The sequence below is a fragment of the Corylus avellana genome, chromosome ca7 (genome assembly GCF_901000735.1).
Source record: "Corylus avellana chromosome ca7, CavTom2PMs-1.0".
Lineage (NCBI taxonomy): Eukaryota > Viridiplantae > Streptophyta > Magnoliopsida > Fagales > Betulaceae > Corylus > Corylus avellana.
This window is the reverse complement of record NC_081547.1, coordinates 17521040-17532994: the sequence shown is the minus strand read 5'-3', so window position 1 is coordinate 17532994 and position 11955 is coordinate 17521040. Positions and strand designations below refer to the sequence as shown.

Genomic DNA, 11955 nt, shown 5'->3' with positions numbered 1-11955 from the left:
TCACGAATCCCCGCTATAACGAAACACGATTCATCGTTATAAGCAGTACTAGAGAACTCTATGAGATTCCATCTAACGAAAATGACTACTAAAACCTTCGTACCACACATTTGGGGCTAAGGGGCTTGTGACCTCCTCCCTGGGCGAGCGCTCGCTCCCTAGGGCAAGCGTTCAGCTAGAGAGTTAAGGCTTGGCCAAAAATTCTCAAAATGTGTTTTAGGATCCTATCTATAGCTTTGAGTTGGTACTTTTCTTCCTATGCTCAAAATAGACACATGTATCGTTAGAAAACACAACACAAGGAATCAAAGAGGTGTTTAAAGCCTTTGGAAAACATTTCTTGGTTTTGTAAGAAAATGGGTAAAGAGCTTGTCATACCATCTTTAAAACTTGTATCACTAGGAAAGTAGTAACAACAATTAGAAAGGCGAAAAAGAAGGGTTAAGAAATCACCTTATAAGATAGCTAGAGCTCCAAACTCTCTCGTTTCTTTCTCCAAGCCTCTCCTCACATTAGGGTTAGGTTTTCTAAGGTTGAAGGTGGCTAAGGTGAGAATAGCAGGTTTTATTTAGAGGGTGGAGGTGTGCTTTGGGTCTGAAAAGTGGAGAATAGGTTCAAAATGCTTTTCAGAGTTGAGAACGAGCGCTCGGGTACTATTGAGCGAGCGCTCGTGTACTATTCACACAACGGGTAAAAAGGTTCAGGCGTATGATTGGGTTTTGCACAATGGGTAAGGGGTGGTTAAACGACCGCTCGTGTGGTCCCTAGGCGAGCACTCACACCTAGGCTAAGAGCGAGTGCTCGTGTGGTCCCAGGCCAAGTGTTCAGCTAGTGAGGATGGTTTTGGGGTTAATACTTCTAAAAGTTCTCAAGGGGTTTGAGTTATTTGATGAAGGCTCAGGGCTCTTGGTTTAAGACTTTGTTTTAAGGAAACATTAACCGGTTGAGAAATCTTTAACCATTTTAAAACGGGTGTTTTGTTGGGGTATTACATCGTCCCCCAGAAAAAACTAAATAGTAGCCACCGCTTTTGTAGTGGCTCAAATAATTAATTAGGCTTAGAACAGCTTAATCAGGGGATTAATTGGGCTTTGGGGCACTAAGGACACATGGAGGAGCATTTTTGAAATTTTTGGATTTTGGAGCTATAGTAGATGAACGCTCATGTGGGGGACCATACACGAGCGCTCCCCTAGCAACCGTACATGAGCGCTAGTGTGGGGACCAGGACGAGCGCTCGTTAACTTTTTGTTGACCACTAGTTTTTACCCGCATATACCACCTACAACTCTGACCCCTCTGAACTACAAGACACGAGCGCTCGATCCTTTCCCGATATTCACCATTTTGCCCTCAGCCTCTTCCCCTATAAATACCCCCTCCCCATTCGAGTTTTCTCACCTCTGAAGCTTGGGGAAACCCTGTTGGATTAGTTTTGTGAGTGTTGTGAGGTTTTGTGAGCTTTTGGTGAGAAAGGAGGCACTACTTGGAGGATTTTGCGTGTGAAGGTAACATCTACCCTTTCATTGAGTTATTAGCTCGGTTCTTATTAGTAGGTTATTGTAAGCTTTAACTTGTTTAGTGATTCTTTTCCATTAGACGTAATCGTGTTATTCAAAGGCATCATGTTGGTTAGGAAGTGTTAGAAATTCCTTTCGTGGCCTTAGGACTAGTCGAAGGAAGTTTGAGATGCGATTTGACCGAATAAGGTTCTACCTGAACCTCACTGGACGAACGCTCATCCCTAGGGTCGAGCTCTCGGCCAGGGTCATTCAGGGAATGGCCTTTTTGGCCTAGCACCCAACGACCCCTGTTTTCGAGTTTAGGGTTTGTTCTACTTGGACTTAGACCTATTGAGAGGTTTTCCACAGATTTGGAGAGCTCGGGACTTGTGGAGGATTACTCAAAAAATCTTTACGACCTAGGTGAGTTACTCACATAATGCTCGCCATTTATTTTCCCGCATTGCACGACTATTTTTGTGTACCAAAACATGTATATTTACAACTCTCACATTATATTCCTTGTTGCGCGTGAATTCTAGCTTTTTTTATGAAAAATGAGCTACTTAACAAAGATAAAGACGTTGAAACTTGTAAAAGCATGCATGTAAAATACAGACAAGATTAATTGCATCGTATGACATGGTACACTAGTACGTGCAGGATAACGGCTATGGGCTTACTATACATGTTAACTTTATGGTCAAATGCGTGTGTGATATATGGGCCTTGAATCCAATGGTTGTTCGTGACCGGCGTAGCCTTAACGGGTGGTCACTACAAGACGAACATCATTAGTAGCGTCGGCACCCGAGGTCGGAATCGGTTAGGCTGTTAGTGTTATGGACGGTAGCGTACAATATCCGGGGCACCGGTATTGTATTACAAGTCCCTTGGGATAGCACCAACACTTCTGAGAAGCGGTAATATCATTGTTACTTATGATTACAAGCATGTGTTATATCTATATCATCCTTAGATAATTGTCATGACTAAATTGCTGCATACTTTACTAAACAGAGTTCATCACTAAAATGGCATGGGTATTATGTGCATTAACTTTCACTAAGTCTTTGGACTTACCCTCTTTATTTTTATGTCTCCCCCTCCATTATATACAATTGCGCGGTCTAGCTAGCCTAGAGGAGGATGCCTATGCACCGGACCTGGGTGGTGGCGTAGGATTTGATTAGGGTTGTGTTCGAGGATCTGGACCCAGTATGGCTGAATTGATGTGGGATGATGGAGGAACCACACAAGCAAACATGATAGAGATTGTCATCTCACCAGCAATACTTAAGCTTAGGATTTGATCTTTAATCTTGTTGCAAGACATATATTTATGGTTCTATAATATTTTGATGATGGTCTGTTGACGGATACATTGGTGACCTATTTATATTATGAGGTGTTATAATTATTTTGGTGTATGCATTTTGCGGTTGTTTAGTTGCTGCTTTCCTTTTCCCTTAAGTATCAAAGTCTTTCGCTAAATTCTCTTGTTTAGGAGAGGTTAAGATCCCTAAGTTCTGTCCTATGAGGGATAAGGCTGGGAGACAAATCATGGGGTCAATTACCAGTTAATTGATTTTCTCATCGAGGTCATTACAACTTTAACCTTAAGTTCCTTCCAATCTATGTCAGGCATACCTTCTGATTTCGCCCCATATAACGCCTTCACCATCCCTTGTTGCACCAACAAATCCTTGACATGTCTCTGTCATAACCCGAAATTATCGATTCTATCAAACTTCATCATATCGAATTTCACAGAAGATGTGCCAATCCCAGCCATCGTAGAACTATGCCCTAATACCAATTGTTGTTACCGTGCACAACAATGATGAATAATATGGAATCGAAAAGAGAGATCAAGAGAGAGTTGAGACACAGATTTAAATGGTTCGGTAATGTGTCTACGTCCATAAGAGAATTCGGCTATATTTTACTATTCTATAATTTAGGGTTACAACATAACATATTTACATATTTATAGGAAAACCCTAATTGTAAGTATTTTGGAAAACCCCAAAATACTCCCACAACTTATTTGTCCTTAGGCCCACATAAACTAATTACACCCAATAAGCCAGTAGTTTTAATATTACTCTCTATGCCCGATAGAATATGAGCCACTTATTCTAATATAGGATTACCATATTTTAGGAGTTTGCAATGTCAACTTTCTCATCCAAATTCAGCGTTAAATGAAACGGTTGATGAGTGAAATTTTCAAAATACTCATAAAATATTTGTAAAATTACAAGAATACCTTGATTTAATAACAATAAAATTTAAAAAAAAATTAAAAAAAAAAAAAAAAAACTTAACCTCACATTTGGGTTTGACCCGACGCAACCCATGGAGGGTGACACCAGACCCATAGTGGGACACTTGTGACCCTCCGTGGGTCAAAGGCGACTCACAGTAGGTCTCTATGTTATTCTTTTTTCTTATGTTTTTTTAAAAGATTGTAGTATTTTGAAAATTTTACTTTTTTTCGCTAAGATTTAACATTGAATTTGGAAAAAAGTGTTGATATTGCAAACTTAATTATCATAACCCTAAATTAATACATTTTAAAATCTATGAGTGATGAAAGATCATAGTTACTAAGCAAAGTTTTCTCTTTAATTTCTTTTTCTTTTAATGATTTTTACACTGTTTTCCGTTTTAGCACTTTCGATTGGGCCAATTTTAGAGTGGGCTGGCGAATCACGGAGATACCATTTACATTTATGTGGTTCATAGTGCATAGAGCATACAGTCCTCTCTCTCTCTCCTCCGTGTCTGGGTCTTTGCAACTTCAAAGGTGAAACCCATTTTCCTTCTCTCCAGTTAGTTTCTTTGCTCTACTTTCAATTACCTGAGACATTCTTTTAACGTTGAACAATAAAACCCAGTTCCCAGAATTTGATTTTTTTTTTTTTTTTTTTTTTTTGCTATTGGATTAAATTTTCTTTTTTTTTTTTTTTTTTTTTTCTTTGCAGAGTGACATGGCTTCTATTGTTGCTCACTTGCCTCCCCCATTGTTGGTACATGGTAGAAAAAACGTTTTCAGAACACCACAGAAACTGCCAATTTCTTCCATTAAAGGCGAGCCTTTTGGATTGTGAAGGAACTATTTTGGATCTTAATTCAGTTTAGTTGAACCATTATGGTTCAGTTCAAGTTCACATCTGCGTCAATAATAGTTTCTGATTTGATTCAAAAATAGCATAATTTTCTAGCATTTGAACTTTCTGTTTAATATTTTAAGACATAGTGAATCAGACTAGTTACTAAAATGCTATTTGTTGAAATGATTAAATAGACACCATTGAAAACTAACTTCAGAGTGGATTTAAAGTTGGCTATTTTACAATTTAGAGAGCTAACTTCAGGCTCTAAAAAAATAAAGCAAATTTAGGGATATGTAGTCATGTGTTTGATTATATGGATTTGTTATTCGATATACATTTATTTTGTAATAGCTGGATTGAAAATTTGGGTGAATATGCGGACATTTGTTCCATTGATTTAATCGAAAATTTTGGACTGAATTACTTAACGATGAGTGGGTGGTTTGGAAACATCAAAATATAGCCAAGAAACGAATGGAATAAGTTAAATTTAGATGATATTCTCCATACATGAACTTTAGTGTAGTGGAAGTAGTAAATGATGCTTATGAACATGTTTTAGACTTTGATCCGTGTTAAGTTTGTAGAAGTTAGTTGAAGTTTATATTGAAAAAATTGATTTTAAATTATAAAAAAGGTTGTAGTAAAACACCAATCTTGCCTTCAATTCAATCATGGTAATATGATAAATATTACGTTGGTCGCTGCTTCAATTTTTCCTTTTTGTGGTTAATGATTTTCTCACATTGCAGACAGACAGAATGGTGTTGCTGTTACTGTAAAGGCCACTGGGGAAGGCTCTGAGTCTTCTACGTCCCTTAGTATTGTTAAGTCTTTTAAAAATGTTGTAAGTTTTTTCCTCTCTCTCTCACACACTCGCACGCACACATATAGTATTCTTCTTTTCATGGTCAAGCTCTTCTAAATAATTTTTTTTTTAAAAAAAGCAGTTAATATAAGGAATAAAAGAGAATTGATAGGAAAATGCAAGATGTGGTGTACTTGATAAATTTGTATCTGTATGGGGCTTTTTTCTTTCTTTCTTTCTTTTTTTTTTCTTTCTTTTTTTCTTTTAGTGTTCTTCATTTCTCTATCACATATAATACTTTCTTTTTTTATGGATTCTATCACATATAATAATACTTCATGTTGTTGCAACCCCAAGGGGTTGGCTCAAGAGGTAGGAACCTTAGTCTTGGTCGTGTTTCCATCAAGTCTGTTAGGTAACACTCAATAAGGCAAGAAATTAGCAAGGAAAGAAAGGAATCAAGATGGAAGGCAGGAAATAAAGAAGGAAAGCAACGTAGCACCCAAATCCCAAGATCACCAACAGTCATTTTCCCACAAATCCAATTCCCAAATAGTAAACCCTAACCCCAAATTGATTACATTCCTTGATAACCCTCAACCAATCCATTATAAATGTATTCTTGGGCTACAAGAATAATCATTAGAAATGCAATAACAAATCCTTTTTCGTTTATTTTATTTTCTTGTTCTTATCATTTGAAATCAGAGCTAGCCACCACGTCGAGTATGGGATCTATGGGATCGGACACAATTCATAGATTATGGGATCGAATAAATTGTGGCTTTGTGGTCGAGTCATGGATGGGGCAGCGTCTAAGCCGGATTAAAATATCTTGGTACTATATATAGGCATTGTATTAAGTTGTTGAATACTAATAGATGAGTGGAGCCGCCAAAAGAGAAATAACTACCATCGGGTCAGTGTCTATAGAGTGGGCTGCCGTAGATGTCGGCTGTGGAGCGTGGTGGTATGTTACGATCTTAATGTCCCATATGGGTTAAGTCTAATCTTAATCATGTGTATGTAAGCTCTTTGGCACTCTTCTCTTGCAAGCCGGTTTTCAATGCTAAGTTTTACTCGAGGTTTGTATCAATGTCTAAGGCTCGAATGCCTTGGGCGCAAACAATTATTTGGGGCCAGCATGCGGGTGAAGCCAGAGTATTACCCGATCCATGTGGATGGTGCGCTTTGCACGGGTCCGAAGTTTACCCGATAGGACTGAGTACACGAAGTGACCCTGCTTTGAAGGGGTTCCTCTTCATTAAAAAATAAAAAAATAAAATACTTCATGTTGTTGTACATCTGGTTAATTTTTTAGATTGTAAAAGTCAATTGGGCGATTGTCTTTTTTTATACTTTTTGTGTACAAGGGCATCCTTATCTCTCAGTAAAATTATTAATCCTAAAAGATACTTAATATTGTCCAAAGTTGAACATGTCTTCAGTTTGTAAACTACAAACTAGGGCTCTCTTTTTTCGTCAAGTTTTACAGGTACTTCGTAGTAAACCTGTGATGGAATCAGTTCGCAGATCTAGGATTCCTTTTCTCTGCAGATTTTTCCTCTCGTTTGTCCTCTACTTCACATTAAGGAGCAGTTTCCACCTTCTTTGGGACAGAAAGTCTATTAGTAATGTGTATACACACACACACATATATACATATATGTATGTATATAATTTGGCTTTCTATTTGTTTGAACAGTGGGGTGACTCTGAAGATCGGTTGGCTCTTGTTGGTTTGGGGTTTGCAGCAATAGTCGCGCTTTGGGCTTCAGCAAATGTGATCACGGTGATTGCCAGAACTATTGCCTTTTTGCATTACAGCCTAATAAATATGTCAGTGACATTTTGGTGAGATCTCTTGAAAAAAAAAAAAAAAAGAGTTAATAATTGACATTGCACAAGTTGTGTTGTGATCAAAAGATGAACAGAGTTGATGGCAAAGACAAACATCTGCCATTTTCTTTTATCATACAGTGATTACATATAAGTTGTACATTTTTTTCTTTCTTTATTTTGGTCATTTGATGCTTTATTGCCCTTCAGTTTTGAAAATGCCTTGGACTTCAGTTGAGAAATCCAATATCAAAAGTTGCCATATCTCCCAGTGATCTTGTACCAATTTTGATAGATCATTTAGCAGACATTAGCCATCAAAGTTTAGATCAGTTGCAGTGATAGTACTTGTCATATTTAGTCATATTTATAGCAGATCCTTCCACATAGTTTTTGCCACATCCTCCCACACCCACTTAATAGGAGCTCTGATGGTTTTCTTTATTGTAAACAGGCCATTGACAAGTTGCCGCTCCTCCCAAGTTTCCTAGAATTTGTCGGGATACTGTTTTCTTCGGTATGTAGTCAATACAAATTTGTTGCTTGCTAAAGAATGGAGAAAGAGAAACACAATTTGAAGGCTTTGCATCCATCATATCAGCTCTATATATAATTTATAAACCTTCAAGTTTTCTTTTCTTTTAGTGATATTTTCTCTGTTGTGTTCATATTTCACTGTTGCCATTCAAATATTAACTTGAACCTCTCCATCCATTTCAGTGGTTTATATATCGCTATCTCCTATTCAAACCTGATAGGTAAGGAAACTTTGGGTGGCTTTTGGTTGGTTTTGCTTTTCCTTGGAGTTTTTGGTACTTAATTTTGCTTTTGTTCTTGTTTGTCTGTAGGGAAGAGCTTTTTCAAATCGTTAACAAGTCAATATCAGATATTTTGGGTCAGTGAATTTGCTGTCACGTAATCAACAACTCCTTCCAACTGAGGGTGTGTATTTAGTAAACATTTGGTCCTCTTTTTGGAGGGGGCAGGGGGGATGATATTTGTATTAGAGTGGCAATATGACCACCATCTTCTGTACTAGGTATACATGATGAAATTCATGATCTTACTATTTCAACTGAAATTTCAGTATGTGATGGTGTTCACAATCTTTCTTTCTTTTTTTCGTTTTATCTTTTTTAAAAAAAAAAAAAAAAAAAAATTCATTTTTCGACTACCATTGCTGATACAAAGAAAAATAAGTTGTAGAGCTTTTGCAGTGCATTTGATGAAAAAGCATGATATTGTTCTTGCAACACTGGCCTGCCCCAATTTTGTACTTTATGTTGGGCAATTTTAGGGTTTTAAGATGATGGAAGGAAAGGAAACTTGAAATTTGAATCAAGAGTAGAGAAAATATTCAGGGAAGGCTAATGTGATGCAAGTTATGTAATGACAAAGCCTACAAATCATCCATTATCGCTGAGAAATTGGGAAATTGCAAATAAATCTACAATGTCTCTCAAATGACAAAAAACTTTAATAATTTTTTTTTTTTTTTTTTTTTTTATAATCTTAGGAGTAATTATGTCTTACTAAAAATTTTTAAGGGCATTTTTATCTTTTTGCAAGACAAAAGGGGATACATTGCAATTTTTTTTGTAGTTTGAAGAGATACTGATGCAAGCTTTAGTTTAAATATACATTGTAAATTGAGTTTAATTTGAAGGAGGTGTGAGTACTCTTCCCAAAAGTAAAAATTAAACAAGCAAACTGTGGTTCTACTCAGCTAAAGAGAATTTATAACACTAATTGGCGTAGGCGGTAATGCTTTATCCAAGTATATATAGTACGATTTTCACAAACTTACTCGCATCTTGTAATTCAAGCACCTAGAGCGTTTACCGCAACTAGCCGTTAACTCCAAAATCAGCCTATTCAAAAAAGCCTCATCATCTCTACATGATTCTTCTTATTTCTCATTCTACAACCTCTATGTTCTTCTGATTTGGATAATCAAATGCCACTTCACTCCATAACAAAGCTAAATAGAACCCTTCCGTCCTCATCTTCCTTCTGCTCTCTTCTCCACCCCACCAGTACCCAGCTCCCATATCACTCCTTTCCCTCGCCAACCCCTCGACAACACACCCATCCCAAGCCCCAACAAACCCTTCATCCTTCTTCTAAGCCCCGTGCGTTGCCCACCCATCAATCACCCTCCTCTTATTATGTCTCTCTCCTCCGATCCTGTATTGCCCGGAAGGCGATCAACCCCGGGAAACAACTTCATGCCCACCTTTGCCACCTGGGTCTTGGGTTTGATACGTTTATATCTACTAAACTTGTAACTCTTTATTGTGTTTGTGATTCTTTAAGTGATGCACACCTCTTGTTCGATAGAATTCCTAAACATAATTTATTTCTGTGGAATGTTTTGATTCGGGGGTATGCGTGGAATGGTCCGTACGAAGCTGCAATTTCACTTTTTAACCAAATGCTTGATTATGGGCTCGCACCTGATAACTTTACCTTCCCGTTTGTGCTCAAGGCATGCTCGGCACTTTCTGCCATTGAAGAGGGGAGGAAGATTCATGAACATGCGATACGGACTGGGTGGGAGATGGATGTGTTTGTGGGTGCGGGTTTAGTTGACATGTATGCAAAGTGTGGTTGCGTGGAGAGTGCTCGACAAGTTTTTGACAAAATTGAAGTAAGAGATGCTGTGTTATGGAATTCTATGCTTGCTGCTTATTCTCAAAATGGGCACCCAGATGAGTCGCTCGCCCTATGTAGTGAAATGGCATCTGCAGGTGTGAGACCCACAGAGGCAACTCTTGTGACTGCGATATCTGCTTCAGCTGACATTGCAGCTCTTCATCAAGGAACAGAGCTTCATGGATTTAGTTGGAGACATGGGTTTGTGTCCAATGACAAGGTAAAGACTGCATTGGTAGATATGTATGCCAAGTGTGGTTCTGTGAGGATTGCTAGGAGTTTGTTTGAACGGCTTAAGGAGAAAAGAGTTGTCTCTTGGAATGCCATGATTACTGGGTATGCGATTCGTGGCCATGCTACTGAAGCACTGGTTTTATTTGAGGAGATGAAGGAAAAAGCTCTACCTGATCACATAACTTTTGTGGGTGTCCTAGCAGCCTGCCGCCACGGGGGCTTCCTTGATGAAGGGTGGATGTTTTTTGAATCGATGGTGAGAGACTACCACATAGATCCAATAGTTCAGCATTATACATGCATGGTTGATCTCCTTGGCCACTGTGGTAGAGTAGATGAGGCTTACAATCTTATAATGCAAATGAGAGTAATGCCAGATGCTTGTGTATGGGGTGCTCTGCTGAATTCATGCAAAATCCATGGAAATGTAGAGTTGGGTGAAATAGCATTAGAGAAACTGATTGAGCTTGAACCTGATAATTCTGGCAATTATGTGATTTTATCAAACATCTATGCTCAAGCAGGGAAGTGGGAAGGAGTTGCAAGAGTGAGAAAATTAATGATAGATGGAGGAATAAGGAAAAACATTGCTTGTAGCTGGATTGAAGTGAAAAATAAAGTCCATGCATTCCTTTCTGGAGATAATTCCCATTCTAATTCTGATGCAATATATGCGGAATTGAGGAGGCTGGAAGGACGAATGAAAGAAGCTGGCTATGTGCCGGGGATCGGATCAGTTTTCCATGACGTGGAGGATGATGAGAAGACTAATATGGTTTGCAGTCATAGTGAAAGGTTAGCAATTGCATTTGGACTCATTAGTACTCTCCCTGGATCCAGGCTTTTGATAACCAAGAACCTGCGGGTATGTGAGGACTGTCATGTTGCTATCAAGTTCATCTCAAAGATCACAGAGAGGGAAATCACCATTAGAGATGTCAATCGCTACCATCATTTTAAAGATGGGATATGTTCTTGTGGTGATTTTTGGTAAAAAGAATGAGTAGAAACATTTGGAAGTCACAGCATTATCAACAGAAGCTATTTTTTGGGAAGTAGTGAGGAGATAGTGAAGAAGAATTGTAGAGATCTGAGTGGAGGACATCTAGTTATTTGAATTGGTTGAATACTTCAGGGAACTTGCAAAAGTCAAAGATTTTGTATATGTGATTATATAAATGATGGCAGACTATTGAATAAGATGAAGTAAATTGGGTTTCATAAAAGGAAGGGACCATCTACTACCAGAGCTGCCCTAAGCATTCATCTCAAAGATGGGGGTACAGGACCATAAACCTTAAAGTTGGAAGATGTCTCCAAAGAGTAATATCTGATAGCCATCAAAATCAGAAAGGGGAGAGATGTTGTACAAGTCTGTTTTTGGATAAAAATGTATACATATGATCTATGTAATGGAAATGATTGTTGTGAGAAGAGGATCAAGGCTCTAAAACATTTCTCTGTTAGTACACTCCATTGTATAAGCTGTCATCCAGAGTTCTTTATGTTATCCAATGAAACAATTTTTTTGATTTTGACTCAGCTTTCTGCAAAGAAAGGTATTCAACAATCTGGCTCATTTTCACTTGAGACTTTAATTTTCCTATTTGTATCTGCAGCACAGTGTTTATTTTCTCATTCAGATTTTTTTTTTTCCTTACTTTACGGACTAGTGCATTATTGCTTGAATCAACAGAATAGGTTCCACTTGTATAGGTTATCCATGTTGAAGGATTACTAATTTATTAGCATTTTCAAATATATTTGCCTGTGGCATGTGGTCCATGCATGACCG

General features: G+C 38.0%; 2 protein-coding genes across 2 annotated transcripts; both read left to right on the top strand.

The window, feature by feature from the left end:
* Positions 1-4223: 4223 nt before the first annotated feature.
* Positions 4224-8379, top strand: LOC132186841 (protein CURVATURE THYLAKOID 1C, chloroplastic). The gene is made up of 7 exons (XM_059600935.1): positions 4224-4314; positions 4493-4598; positions 5377-5471; positions 7138-7224; positions 7726-7788; positions 7992-8029; positions 8120-8379. The coding sequence occupies exons 2-7, from the start codon at positions 4499-4501 to the stop codon at positions 8172-8174; spliced, it is 438 nt and encodes a 145-aa protein (XP_059456918.1). The 5' UTR covers positions 4224-4314; positions 4493-4498; the 3' UTR covers positions 8175-8379.
* A 722-nt stretch (positions 8380-9101) lies between these two features.
* Positions 9102-11730, top strand: LOC132187698 (pentatricopeptide repeat-containing protein At4g21065-like). The gene has a single exon (XM_059602095.1). The coding sequence runs from the start codon at positions 9229-9231 to the stop codon at positions 11152-11154; it is 1926 nt and encodes a 641-aa protein (XP_059458078.1). The 5' UTR covers positions 9102-9228; the 3' UTR covers positions 11155-11730.
* Positions 11731-11955: the final 225 nt, after the last annotated feature.